This window comes from Gymnogyps californianus, chromosome 6 (assembly GCF_018139145.2).
Source record: "Gymnogyps californianus isolate 813 chromosome 6, ASM1813914v2, whole genome shotgun sequence".
NCBI classification, from domain to species: Eukaryota; Metazoa; Chordata; class Aves; order Accipitriformes; family Cathartidae; genus Gymnogyps; species Gymnogyps californianus.
In genome coordinates this window covers 4,938,230-4,953,275 of record NC_059476.1, presented here as the reverse complement: position 1 = coordinate 4,953,275, position 15,046 = coordinate 4,938,230, and the positions used below count along the sequence as shown (strand labels likewise).

The 15,046-nt window shown below is 37.5% G+C and overlaps 1 protein-coding gene across 1 annotated transcript in view; it reads right to left on the bottom strand.

The window, feature by feature from the left end:
• Window positions 1-15,046, bottom strand: part of CPXM2 (carboxypeptidase X, M14 family member 2) — a 77,155-nt gene that overhangs the window by 10,107 nt on the left and 52,002 nt on the right. Inside the window, exons 6-10 of the mRNA XM_050899280.1 lie at window positions 9,806-9,894; window positions 4,406-4,529; window positions 2,748-2,944; window positions 1,699-1,878; window positions 391-688 (exon numbers count right to left, since the gene is read on the bottom strand). Coding sequence (XP_050755237.1) covers window positions 391-688; window positions 1,699-1,878; window positions 2,748-2,944; window positions 4,406-4,529; window positions 9,806-9,894 — 888 coding nt within the window. The remainder of the gene's footprint in view (window positions 1-390; window positions 689-1,698; window positions 1,879-2,747; window positions 2,945-4,405; window positions 4,530-9,805; window positions 9,895-15,046) is intronic.

Here is a 15,046-nt window from a genome sequence, read left to right as displayed (position 1 = left end):
CCGAGCCGCGATCCCCCTCCCAGCCAGCTCCCCCAGTTTATATACTGGGCATGACGTCATATGGTATGGAATAGCTCTTTGGCCAGTTTGGGTCAGCTCCCCTGGCTGTGTCCCCTCCCAGCTTCTTGTGCCCCTCCAGCCTTCTTGCTGGCTGGGCACGAGAAGCTGAAAACTCTTTGACTTAGTATAAACACTACTTAGCAACAACTGAAAACATCAGTGTGTTATCAGCATTATTTTCCTACTAAATCCAAAACCCAGCACTATACCAGCTACTAGGAAGAAAATTAACTCTGTCCTAGCCGAAACCAGGACAGATGTACACCAGGCACTGATGGCATTATCATATTTAGCAAGGTAATGATAATTGCAGTTTCCACAGACACTTACTTCCAGCCACGGTATGCCAGGAGGCTCCATTAACAGTGCCATCCTCCTTTTGGAAATCCTCTGTGTGACACGCTCTCCTTCTCGCATCTGTCATCAGCCGGTGAGTGGAGGCGTAGGAGTACGCAAGCCAGCGAAAGACGTGGTCGTCTGGGGTAGGTGTGTAATCCTGGGTTTTCCACATCGATCGCACCATATCGTAGGGGTACGCCACCACCAGCTCTCCTCCCTGCAAATTGCCACCCAGCACAAAAGGAATTTTTTCCATCCATGCTATTATTGCCCGCGTCTCAACTGCCACCTGGGAGAAAAAGAAACAGCAGCTTTGATTTAACTTGTGAAATTTGATAATCTTGTTTCAAAGGTAGACCAGATGCAGGAGTCCCGCTGTGAGTTTCTTAGCATGGAGTGAGTAACCAGCACAAAAGATGTGGCCAAGGAGAAGGGCTTCTTTAAATTATGGTGCCTGCCAGCCGTGCTTGGGAGGTCACCGACAACCCATAAAAACTAACAAAATCTTAATGTGAGCAATTTATGCAGCAGGAACATCTATGTAGAGCGAGGCCAAGAGCAGCAACCGACAGAGATGTCAGACCATGACACGGCTCTCCCTGCCATCGGCTGAAATGAGTTTTCGAAATAAGGGCTTTTAAACACAGAAATATTTCTAAAGCCCACAGAACTGCCACAGTTAAGTGCCTTCCCCTCAAACTGGGGGAATCTCAGCCACTATAAATAGTTGCCATTATATGTAAAAGGCCATGCAAAAATAAGTTCAATTTTTGGCACTACGATCCAATAAATGACTTTATCATAAGCCACTGCATTGGTTTTGCATACGCCTCAACATTTGCTGTGTTATTTCAGATAAGAATATATTTCAAATAAGAACAAATACGAAAACCCCAGGAGAAATCTGTATGGCGACTGAGTTTGCAAAGAGCTCATCTGCGCCGCAAAACCAGGGAGATGCCTGATTCACCGGACCGAGCCCTGCGGTGGGTTTCTCTTTGTCTGCCTGTGGCTGCCTAAAAGTTGGGTATCGAGTCCTCCAGGTTCTCACAATAGCCGAGGGAAAAGAGAATCCTCCAGGAAGCAGTTCCCTTCCCAAGGGCTGCCTCTAAAATACGGGGGGTGAATGGTACTTTTGTGGTCCATTTTTATTTCCATTGACTAACAAGGAAGCCTAGAGAAGTAGCTTAGATCAGGTATGTAACTTCACCCACAAGTTACTAATTTCTTGAGAAACATAAAGCTCACTCTTTTAGCATGCCCCAGCCTTTGTGTTCCCCTCTCTCTGGCCTTACTCACGGTGGCGTTTTCAGACAGGTACCAGTCGGGGATCGGGATGTGATGGTTTGGAACTTTTCTTTTACTCTTCTTCTGATCTTCTGACTCCCAGAGTAAAGAGTTTAAATCGGGAAAATTATTGTTGATGTCAATGCCGTCCTGAGTCCATCGTCCTAAAGACCAACCCCCTAATTCTGAGCCCTTAGATTTAAAGAAAAAAGGAAAAAAGGAAGAAAAAAGATAGATGTTCATTTAGAATATGACAACCTGTGAGCGCTCAGCAAAGTGTTTGGGGATGTGTCAGAGATAATTCTATACAGAGAAATGGAAGGATGAATGATTTAATTAACTGAAATTAATAATTGGCTTTTTTCATTTCGTATGAAACCTTGAATGACGTGAAGCAAAACCCATGAAAAATTACTTGGGGTTAGCCAAAATGTTCTGGTTTGTTTTCAAGGTTTCTATTTAAGACTGGTTTTCCCGCGGGTTGCAATGGAGATAGCATATATTCCCTTCCACGGCTGTGAGTGCGACTTTTGTATTCCAGTCTTCTACAGACTGCCCTGGAAGATTTTTCAGTGCATTTCACCAGCCCCGGCAATTTTACCTCCTGGTGTCTGTCTTCTTCCAGACTGAATTATTATGATGCCCAACACATTGTGCTCTCCTTAAAGACGCACTATTAAATTTCAGCTGCAGAGGAATGCAAATTTTCATGTGCTTAGCTTGGTTTCTCATGAGAAACAGACTGCATGAATTTTCCATTTTCCATAATGGTGTTCCCATTGATCTATACACCTCAGTATGGTTTGTTCTGGCAGTTTTCGTGACCTTCCTTTCCATACACATCTCCCTGTTAGCCAATGTCACATACAATACTGTTTCTTTCAGCTTTTTTTCTAAGATGTTTCAGTGGTTTATGTTTGCTTTGATGTGTTTATTTTTAATTTTTCTTATTTTGATTGCTTGTAAAATACGGTCTTTAAAAAAAATAATGACAACAGGAGCATGTTTTAGTCATCTAATAGAAGTAAAATAATTCCTTGATATGTTCATAGTCATATTACCGCTTTATATGCCTTGTCATATCCATCTGGGTTGACTGAGGGCAGGAGGTGGATTCTGGTATCCTCAATGAGATGTACAATGCGCGGGTTCCCAGCCAGGTATTCCTGGCACATAAACTGCATTAACAAAAGGATTAGCTCACGTCCAAGCACTTCATTTCCGTGAGCTCCTGCAATGTACCGAAATTCTGGTTCACCTGTTGAAAACACACGGAGCAGAAGTCAGAGCAGCAAATCAAATATCTAACCAAATTTCATTGATGTCAATCACCAACATTTCGCTTAAGGAGAGTTGGAGAAATGCCTTAACTGAACAAATGACAGATGAAAATGTAACTTTATAAAAACAAATAACTACTTTCTGTTGTTATTTTAGAAGAACAGGTTTATGTATCTGTGATAGCTAAAGCCACTGTGTAAAACCTCCAAAACCCATTTTCCATTAAACAGATTTTTAATTATACTCACAATTTCAGCATGCTACAGGTAATTTTGAAAGTTCTGATAGTCTAAAAATAACATGAAAAATACATTGCTAGTAGTACTTTGGGACAGATGTTAAGGCTCTTAAAAGATAAGTCAGTAACTGTACATAACTGATCTCTGACTTCACACACTCCTTTTCCTTCACTAATCAAAAAACAGGTTCACATATATTTTTCAAGGTTATACTGAATGCCACAATACTTGCACTCAATTACAAAATACTTCAGACATGATTAGGAATAGTGTCAGCTATTAAAAAAATCCCCTTAATTTAGTTGTCCTTTGTATGAATAACACTTGCAAACATCAACAGGACAGACCCTAACTGGCCAAGCTATGGCTTGTGGCTGGATCCACCCTCCCAGTTTGTCTGGCCCATGATAGCGTCCTTGCGTGTTTTCTGCAGGGCTCTCAAAAATAGGTAAGTGGACAAGGCAGACGAGAAGAATTATTCTGATATTAACGTTTGAGATTCAGAGACTGCAGTCTAAGATCAGCCCCAAGTCTACTGAAAGATTACATCTATTGTGCTCCATCCCTTATGGCAAAGTAGAGAGATATCTTAGGAGCATATCGCAGCACTCTTCCTTACATGGGATGAACGCATATCAGGGTATTTATAGACATGGCAATGCACAAGACGCCTTTATTCCAACAGCTGCCCCAGGCACTATCATAGTGAGATCTTTATTTTTCTCCACAGAAGGACCAAAGACTGAATGAGTTTCTATTCTGAAGAATTATATCACTGTAGGAAATTGTACCCCAACACTCACCAATGAAAGATGATTTGGGAGGTTTGACCTGTGCTTGCTTGCGATGCATTCACCCCATATAAAAAAAAGTAAATTTCTATCCAAAGCTACATAAATCCCCACAACTAAAATCCATTCCCCAGTACTAAAATTCACTTTTATTTTGTTATTGTAAAGAATAAAACTCATTATCATTAAAGAATTTGATCCCACATTCAAAATGCCTTCTATTTGTGCTCATCCTCCTCTTCCCAATTTAGAAATACAGCGCTGGAGTTCCTCCCACATACATTTGAAATCTTTACTGTCGTGAATATAATTCCATCAGTGATAATTACTGCAGATACAGAGAATGAGGATGAAAAAAAAGCCAAATCCCAACACCCTTCAACAGATTTAGTTAGACTAAATCCTAACCAACTTCGTGTTCTCCTGGGTTGTCAGAAATTTCGACAGCATACAGCTTTAGTCCTTGGTTGCTTTTTCCAATATTGTAAATTCTTGTGATATTCGGGCACATTTTATTCACAGTTTTCATCAACTGCCAACAAAAAAATGACATATAGTTAGGCAATGCAGCATCAAAATAGATCCACTATTAATGATTTCATTCCAAATTGGTTGTATTAAAAACTCTTCATTTTCTTTTCTGATTATTTCTTAGTTGTAAAAGCTTTATGTGTAGTACATGAATTTATGGCTCTGCTATCACACAACATAGTGTTTGTTCAGCTGGAACAAGCTGAATACTGTCAGCTGAAACACTACAGCATAGGTGAGGTTCAAGGTCTTTCTTACATGACGTGTATTTGTGATATTATCACAAAATTAAGGACTTGAGGGGGAAGTCCAATAGGAATAAAACCAACAAAAACATTACTACAATACAACCAAACACATTTTCAAAACATCGTGCAATGGAGGATAATTAGCCACCTTAACACTTCCTTCTACCCACTCTGTGATTTACTGAGCTAAGTGACTTGAGATGACCCAAGGTGTTAGTGGCACGGCAATGCATGTACGTTACACGTTACCACAGACACGCTCTGCCCAGTAAAGGAGATTTCTTTCTCCTTTGCCCTGTGTGGTAGCAACTTAATTCAAAACAAACTAAGAGAGAATGTTATCATCCATTTAAATATGATTTTCCCAGTGAATTCTCATTACACCTGCCTCCGCTGAGGTAGAAACCAAGCCCACCCTTCTTGTTTTACAATGTGAAATCTCATATGGAAAAATTGTTAGTTAAGGCAGCGTTGATGTGGCCGAAATAGTGAGATAGATATAAACTGAATGATTCCATAAACACAGCAGGATATATTCCTTTAGTAAATAACAGATTCCTCAGACTTTGCTTACCAAGTTTCAGCAAAAAGTAGAATTAATAATGGAAAAGCCAACAGATGGTCTGAAGACATTCCTACCATCAAAATCTATGCTATTCATTGTTTCCGCAGATACTGCAGGACATAGTCAAAATATACTCAAATAGTCTTAGTGCTTACTAAACTGCATAGATCACGGTTAAGGGTATAGTTCTGTTTAAACCAATGGAGTTACACAGATGTCATCCAGGTAAGTATATCTGGAGTCTAAATTGTCCCACAAAAAAACACTTTACTGTGGTGTTTCAGGTGAATGTTAAAATTTACAAACAAGACTGAAAATTTATGTGTTAATAATAATAAGTTATTGCACATAGCCTTAAATGACAAGAATTTATCTGTCTCAATTTTTTTTCATTGGATGGCGTTAAAGAGAGAAATAAGGACTTTACTGTAAATTGGAATCCTAGGGACTGTTAATTAGGCAATCTTTTCATAAACAAGGGTGCATACATTATTGAAGAAATATTGTAGCATAATAAAACTCTTTGCTCACATAGTGTTAATTTAGAAACAATATTGGATGATCATAAGGCTGATGGTTTAAAAAATGCAATAATTAGATGTGTCCGATTCCCATGCCACCATTTAGCAAATCTAAGTGGAAACACAATTCACACTGGGAAGAACATCATTAAAATTCTTCTCATAAAAGGCTTCACTTCTATTTATAATCATGTTGCAAAGAGACCGAAAAGATGCTATTTTTGTACGTTTGTTCATCTCGCATGTTGGTTTTATACATATGAGAAACGATTTCTTTTGCAAATCTAAACTCAGCACTTCTCTGAAAAATACAGTCAGTTATGCTCTTTCAGTGTATTGTCTAGTTTCATATCTACTTTTTTTGACCACTGTCATCATCATCAGTGTGCTGGTATTATGGGTACCCAGCTATTTCCATGGAGCTCTTTTTAACGTTCTGGGCATACGTGAGTGGGTATGTCATCATTTGGTGTTCCAGCTGAAACACATAGGTGAAGCCAGAGGACACTGTTTTACATTTTATGTTGTTTGATTTAAACAAGTCATTTACTAACTCTTTGAGACAGACTGCCTTAAATCTTCATGGTCAACCTGCTCATAATGAACCAAAAATACTGTCAATGGATATGGAGCTATGGACTACTTGCTAGAGCCTCACAGACCAAAACTTATCCAAGGTCTACTGCATGGGGATTATTAGTTTATGTCTTACTGACAGGAGGATGAAATGGATTATTATTGCATCAGATACCATGTTTTTCTCCAATAGAGATAAATATTATTTTTTTCACTCTGCCAAAGAGTACAGATAATTGCATTAAAAGAAGGTCTATTTTAACAGGCTAAAAACGGCTTTCTGTAATGTATAAATAATGTTACTGTCTCAACCCAGTGTTTACTAATTCCTCTCTTTACACCCTCTTCAAACTGCAGGAAACTCCCTCCTGGCTGATGTATCACTGCATCCATGCAGCTCTCCAAGATGTGAAACAGGGAAGGTGAGCCTGTCCTCTCAGAGCTCTCTCTGAAATCAAGCTGCAGAGCAGAAGCTTCCCTAACGTGCCTGGCACTTCAGTGCGCGCAGCATACCAAGAACATCAATTTAGGAAAGCAGTTAAAAATATGTTAAATGTTTGTTACTAGTGAGAAAAATGCCTAGAACCAAGTTCAAAGTATGTTACAATCAGTGGAAATATTTGTATTGGCCTCAGTAAACTCCCCATCATCTCTTTAATTGCAATTGTGTGATTACTTTCTGAGTCAAACAAAGAACCTTTCCTGAATTAGGGCCTCTGGAGTAGACTTCACTGTGGCTCTTTTGATAACAGTATGGATATAGTAAAGTAGTTAAATGTTTATGTGTAGATACAATACTGAAAATGAACATATTTCGTATTTGCTTTTCTCATACCCATTTCCTACAAACGCACAATAGGTCACCTGAAATGTCACAGTGTTTTCTTTGCGCTTTGTACAAACTGTCAAAGACAATTGATGATAACAGTCAGTCAAGGCTTTGTTAACAACCAGCAGGACTGTAAAACACTTTCACAATTACGTTCGCTAACAGTTCTTATTTGACTGTTCCTATTTGTTTTTCACTAGTAATTATTTACCCTGTTAGCGCCCTGGAAAAAGACTGCATGCAGTCTTTGAAGAAGCCCCACAGAACTGGTCTTTGTGGGTCCAATTCCTCCTTTTTGCAGAAAAGGTGTATTACATGTAGGTCTAAGTGCCATCTACACTTGGAGGAGGCAAAAGGACTCTCAGTCAATGCCTTTCAGGATAAGGCTATTCTTTATCCTCTGTGGAGATCATAGAATCATTTAGGTTGGAAGACCCTTAAGATCACTGAGTCCCACTGTTAATCTAACACTACCAAGATCTCTGTATTTCTTGTTCTGCTGCGAGCCAAAACAGAAACTACCGCCTCCTTGAGCTTGGAGACTGTCAGATAGAGATGGTCTACCTGGCGTTGCACGTAACCTAGGATGTTTGCTGGGTATCGCTCTAGTCTTCTACATTTGGTCGTTTCACCCTCAAATAAATCTGTTAAATTGGTAACATATACAGTGCTCTCCAATGTTCTGTATTATCATTACATCACATCCATAAACACAGCTGACCATGAAGAGCAACACAAGACTTCAGGGATGCTTGGAGTCTGGCTTGTATAAATATATGAGTCACATCCAGTTAAATGGATTTCAAAATTAACACTCTTGTTTCCTAAGAAAGATATGATCTGGGTTTGTTGTTTCAAAGACAAGCTTGTACTCAAATGTCCACCTCAAACTATTTCTGGGGATATCTATCAACCATTTTAACAGCTTCCTATACAGCATGAATACATCATGTAAATGTTTTGGACTGTAAGACAATCCTGACTTCTGTATATGAGATACAGTGAGTGTTCCCATTGACTGAAAGAAGACTTTTGAAAGCCTTTTTAAGAGAAAAAATTGGTACTATAAATTTTATCGCCCTAAACAGAGAGTTTTATTAAAATAATCTGACACTGAGAAAATCCCTCCCTTTCACAAATACTTGACATATTACAACGTAATATAATGCTTCCAAAACATGGCCCAGGGAACACCCTCTCCTCCTCCTTCTTCAGTGTTTATGATAAATAACATTAAGGAACAGTGTTTTTCTAAGATGGTTGGCAGTGAAGTAGCTAACAAAACTGACAATAATGCCCGGTATTTCTTTAAAAAAATGTAAGGTGACTCTGGAAATTGACAGTTACTGTTCCATTTTACACTGAGAAAAGAAATTATGAAGTTCTAAGTACAGTTTTGGGGATATAAGACTTATTGCAACCCAAACCACAATCTTCTGCCTACTAGCAGCAGAACCCAATTAGAATCCAATGAGCTCTAAAGAAGTTAACTATTTTGACACAGAGAAAACCAGAAATTGGGAGACCACAGTCAAAGACAGTTCACAACTGACCAGCTCTCAGCCACAGTCGCAATTTTTCTACTTGTATGAAAAGTGGAAAAACATTCTGGTTTAAAGCTGCGTTTTTTTCCCAAAGACATTTCTAACCTGACCAATCTGTCTTTCTGCAATGATAATCTACAATACAATTTATTTTATTGTTCTTGACAGTAATTATGCCAATTGAGTTTCTACTTGTCTAATCTTTGTGCTAAGAAATATAAGCCATGAAATCTCTACTGAAATAAATGTGTGACTCAGTACACAATTGCTCAATAAAAATGAATGGTGATTCATGCAGTATAAATACACTGAAAATTCAGCACACAGCAAATGATTCACACACTTCAAGTCCAAACATATTATCTTTATAGTTGAAGAGAAAGCGGGCAAAAATATTTCTTTAGGACAACCCACACCTATGCCTGCGGTGATCTGAAGCAAGATTAAAAACAATAACAAAAACAACAACCAGGTTGCCTGTTTGAAGTTAAAGGAACAAGATTAACAAGGCTAGTAGATTTAAAATTATACTAACAGGATTTTTTTTCTAGTATTTTTTGGTGAGCTTTTGCTGATGTTCACAACTGTGAATACCGAGTCGGACTCTGTACGGTTTATTCTGATTATCCAAACCCACTGAAATATAGGAGAATTCTGATGGCTAAGTCAGGGTCAAATCTGAAAGGAGAAACCACTGTAACATTCACCACTCAAATATACATGGAAGAAAAATGATGGCACGTTATGTGTAAATACTCCCTCTGTCATGTAGTGTCACCTGTTTAAGGTTAGATGATGTACAAATTAAGACCTTGGGATTTTAATAGTTTGCTGCTTTTAATAGATTAACACAGAAAAAAATGATTTTTTAAATAGATTGCAGACACGATTTAATAATATTTTTAACAAATAGAATTCAGATTCCATAAGAGCTCAAAAGCTTGCACCCATCCACCCTCCATCCAGGAGGTCACACACCAGCCTCTTTGCCTACCTGCCTCATTTCCTTGTAGTTGTGATGCTTAAAGTCAAGGTTATCTGTGGTTGTCATTTCATTTCTTCTGTGGTAATAATTATTTGGGTCTGGGAAAAGAAATAAAAGGATTTTCATGTGCTTATGAATTTCAAATATAAAAATGCTTAGTCATAATGCATGCAAGGAACGTGGAAATCTGAATCCCACTGTTCTATATGTATTTAAAACAGGTTTTCAGAAGCAAAACTCAAAGAAACCACAAATTTGAAATATTTCTAATTACTACACAAATCAGCTTATATAGATCCAAACAGAAGCAAGGAGGCAGCAGGCATCAGCTTCCTAGACAGCTACTCTGCACGAACAACTAAACTTTAACAGAAAAGCAGAAGGGCATCCTTACGCTAGAGAGGAGGGCAAAAGACACTGGGAAATGATGAGTCAGATGCAAGATAAGAGAATGGAAAAAAATCACATCAGAGGAAAAAAACCCCATAAATGTTTTGTGTCTACTTGATTAATTTGCTATTACAAGGCATTACCTTTTAGTTTTCTTGATTAGTATTTTCAGAGTCTATGCACTGCTTGCAAAATACAGAAAGGATCTACTGTGCATATTAAACATTCCTGACTATTTTCCTAAACATTTTTTGTGGAAGTCGGAGGTCTTTGTTACTCTAAAATTAGCATATTCATTTCTATATGGGTATAATTTATAGTTTGTGTGTTTTGAAGTATCAAAGGAGAATATGTGGATAGAACAAAAACCTTTGTTTCCTTGACTTTCCAGACCATTCACCTGGAAAAAAAAAACCAGGCCAAGACTGCTCAGCTTTATATCTCCTGATATATATGCTCCTAGCCTAATCTATTACGCTTTATTTTTAGAGATAAACAAGTCTATTTGGAAAACATCAGACACATTCCTTAATTTGCCATATCTGGGATGTCTGGAATTTTGAGTAATTGTTTGTCAAACCAGTGGTTGTCAGGCTGTTATGAAAAATTGTTTCCCTTCGGACAAAATCATTGTCATTTGGTTTAAAATTATTGGGAAAAAAGCCAAACACGAAAGCCTAAATATCATCCTGCCTTATTGTGACACAGCCAAAAGACAATGTCTCTAGAGAAGAAAAATGATTTTTTTAAACAGTATCACGCCTCAGTTGTGAGTTTTTTGGGGAAAAAAAATCATAATTATTAGTAGGAAGAATACATAGCTACTATCCTGCAATAACAAACACTTAATGAAATCATGGGAAACTCATAACACTTAAAAATACCGTATAATGTAACATTTTTAAGCTTCATCTTTCTGACATTAAAACCTCTAAATTCTCAAATTTGTTCTTCCCATAAAATTCAGAAAGTATTTGGGTTTTTCTCTTATGTGGAAGGAAAGCAAAATTTGAACTATTTAAGTTATTTATGAAATGAAACATGCAAGTTCCATTAAGCTTCACTGTAACATCACCCATGTTCTCTACCACTTATTTCCTCTTCATTCACACGCTCGTCTCCACTTCCATTCCCTAATCTACAGCAGAAATACTGGAAGGTCAGTTGAACGCTGCTCTACAAATGTGACTGAAAAACGTCAAAAAAACATCTGGCCTCAACAAAATCTGGTTGTTCAATGCAGTCTGTCCTTTCCAGTGAGAACTTATTCTATAACAAGACCACCTGGAAATGGATTTGAATTAGAGCCTAATCAGGTGAGGAAACAAGATTTCTTTGCTCATTAAAAAAAAAAAAGAGTTTTGAAGAATCAAGAGGGTTAAGTTTCACATAATTCACCTGCATTTTTAGGTCTTCTTTCCAGCCTAACTGCAGGCTAAATTGATGCAAGTCCACTGACAGCAATGATGCTGCACTAACCCTGCAGCTGACTCTGGAATGCCAAATCCTTAAAGGTTGACCCATGTTAATTTGTAGAAAACATTCATGAATATATTGATGACTGAGAAATGGAAATCATAAAACCCCCACTTCTTCTGGAAAGAGACAATGTGTTTAATGCCACACAGAATATCTTCACCATTGTAAAAATATCCCTCTGTTGTAAAAATATAAAAATAAACATCGTAAAACTGCCAGGATGTTGAAGGCTTTCTCTATCACCATGAGCCAAAATATACAGCGACCGATATTTTTTCCTATTACTTTAACCCCATTCCTTTCAAAGTCTGGCACTTTATCCATACATCAAACATTAATATCATGGGAATGACTGTGAATGCTGTAGAGTTGGTGGAAACTCAAAAAAATTGTAGAGTGAGAATGATTGTATCTCTGGTCCTTCCTCAAAAACAGCGCACAATTTGACAGCTCCCTAGAGAATTAACATGCATATTTTGCCAGGCTCTACTGTGAGTCTGCTTGGATCACTGGATTTCTGCTGCAGCAGGAATACAGATTAGAAAATTAAAAGCTAAAATGTAGAAAGGCATACAAGTCTTGTGTGCAGCTGGTTAGGTCCACTTTGGCAAAAATTATTTTCTTTAATGAAACAGAGAATAAGAGACTAAGAAACTCAAACCACAGAAGAATTAGAATTCAAATACACTCATTTATTCATGGCACTACCTCAGACAGTCTCTCTTTCTTCCAAGGAGAAAAGATCCTGCAAAATTGTAGCACCCCCATTTATACAGAGGAATATATTAGTCTTTTCTACCACTCATCTATCTTTACTTTACCAGTAGAGATAATTAAGTTTGCAGGTAGCTTGTTACCTTCATACTTCTATTTTTTGTAAAGATGGACACGTGACTAGGAAGTTCTAAAATGCCCAACTACTTTCCAGCATGAGAGCTCTGGGGACTGCCTGTAAAAAGTACCAGAGAGGACTGATTGCTCAGCAGTTTGACATATAGAAGGGATTTTCTGTTATATTACGGCTCTACCCAGCACCTCAAGCAGTGGAGCCCTGATGCTTCCAGTGGGTTTCCAGTTATTATGCTAACAACAACAACGTGTGTTGGTCTTTTTTTCCTCCTTTAGTTTTCTTTTAACTGGCACTGGAAAGGTATGAAGTGAGCTTTCCAATGACTTGAAGATGAAATTAACACTCACAAAACAGTATTATCAAAATGATCTCATTTAGTAAGTAAAACTTGCATCCATCCCCAATACAATTTGTTCATATGTTTCATTCTCACAGAAGTCCTACTGTGAGCTGTATGGTATCATACTGATGGAGCTTGCAAGCTCAGAAACAGTGCTCACATGGTGCTCCAGATGGATGAGATAATCAAGTCAATCCAAGTGATTTAGGTAAGTTTTTAATAAAAAGAATATTCTAGTCTAAATCCTTTAGACTGCTTTAAAAACCTCAACGTGCCATTTCGCAAATGCTTGATTTTTTTCATTTCTGTGTAATATAAGTGAATTTGACTTGTCTTCACAAACTTGAACATGTCACAGACAGCACACGTGTAACCTTGAAAAAATCCGCTGGCAGACATCTCAGATGATCGTAAGTTTTTTTCCACACGATCTATTTCAGGGCAGTCACAAGCATTAACATCACACATCAAATCAACAATGAAATAATATTCTTCAACTATAGATGGATTCTTTTCTATATATGTTGATGTATAGTCAAATACCAAACAACTAAATCCAGTTAAGCATAATGAATGATAATAATGGGTAAGAGAAAACCCAAACTCTTAACCTGCAGTAGTTGCTTCTTAAAGGTTTTCTACCAACATTTGATCTTTCTAATGATTTCCTACAGTTTGATTCTGATAATAATGGTAATTCTGAGGATTGTTAATACTTCTTCAGAATAGTATACACTTCATTTTACAAATAGAATATGAAAGAAAACCTTTTAATGACACCCACTGCATTGCTGGGGGATGTTACACATCTGTCTTGATGCGTATGGAGAAACAGAATACATTGGCCTTTCCCAGGAGAATTATTGAATTTGGTCTCATTTATATTTGCTCAGGAAAACTCCCCAAAAAGTTTTAAATTTCCCAAGAGTAAGTTTAGCTTTGCCATGATAAAAGCAGAACACAAGGACAGACTGTCACTAAGCAAAAATTTACTCTGACAAGTTGTTCACTGAATTTAGTACTGCTGTATACACGATCACTTATAATGAAAGATACTTGTAGGAATTCACAGTTTTATACAAAATAAGCACACCTCTAGACTTAACCAGGTAGCCTGGCAATAAGAGACAAGCAATGAAAATGGGACTGAATGATGCATCCACTGCAAAACACAGTACTCCATTACAGAGTAGTTAAAGTTCATTTTTTATCTTGGGTTGAAAGTGATGGCATAGTCATGATACCAATGAGAGTTTTCTATATAAGAATTATTAAAAATTAAATTTCATCACAAATTTATTCCATTAAAATAATTGCCTATTGCCTTGAATACTCTACAGTATAAATAAATGCATGAAGAGCTCAGCTAATTTTCTCTCTCCTATCTCTGGGTACTTTTGATCATATGCAGTTTCTTTTTGAATTTCCTTAGATTTGAGAAAGAACAGGCAAGGAAAGTACATCCATCCCTCTGAGGCAATTGCAAAAGATTGTGCACGTCCGTCTACATCTATGTAAATACCAACATTTTTGGAAACTGAAGAGGGAATTAAATGCTGGTGCTTTTGTCCTCTTTTTCCCCAGCGAGAAATGGCAGCACTGATCCTCTGCTATAGGTAGGATTTTCTGGCATCTTTCCTCCACAGCTCAATGTTTTTCCCTTGGTGAAGCAGCAAATCACTTCTGTTGCCTGAAAGACGGTACTGACAGAGTTGGATAACACAGCTTTCTTTGTAGAGCTACTGTAATAGTCTAGAAAAGGTTGTTTGTCAAAACTAACCTACAATACACCAAAAATGTATGTTATGAATAATACATAAGCATTTCACTGATAAAAATTACAATCATCTTATATAATACTGATTAGATAATCGGTAACTTCTCTGTTCCAATTATCTAAATAGTGTTTTCTCACAATTTGTCCAACTTTTAGTGCACCTAGCATATACAGCAGGTTTTATTAACAGAGCCCTACCCACAGGAAAGGGTCCTAGCTGTCTTTAACCATTTCCATCACATTCTGCCAGTGCTAACAAGCTTTCCTAAAATATTAATATCTTACTCGGGTTTCTTCTTTATCTAGTATTCCTTTCTTACCCTCCCTTGTGAGCTTACATGATGGAAAGCTGATATAGAGTACAGACTGAATGCAAATCGCCTAATTTATTCAGGGATTAATAAAGACATAAAA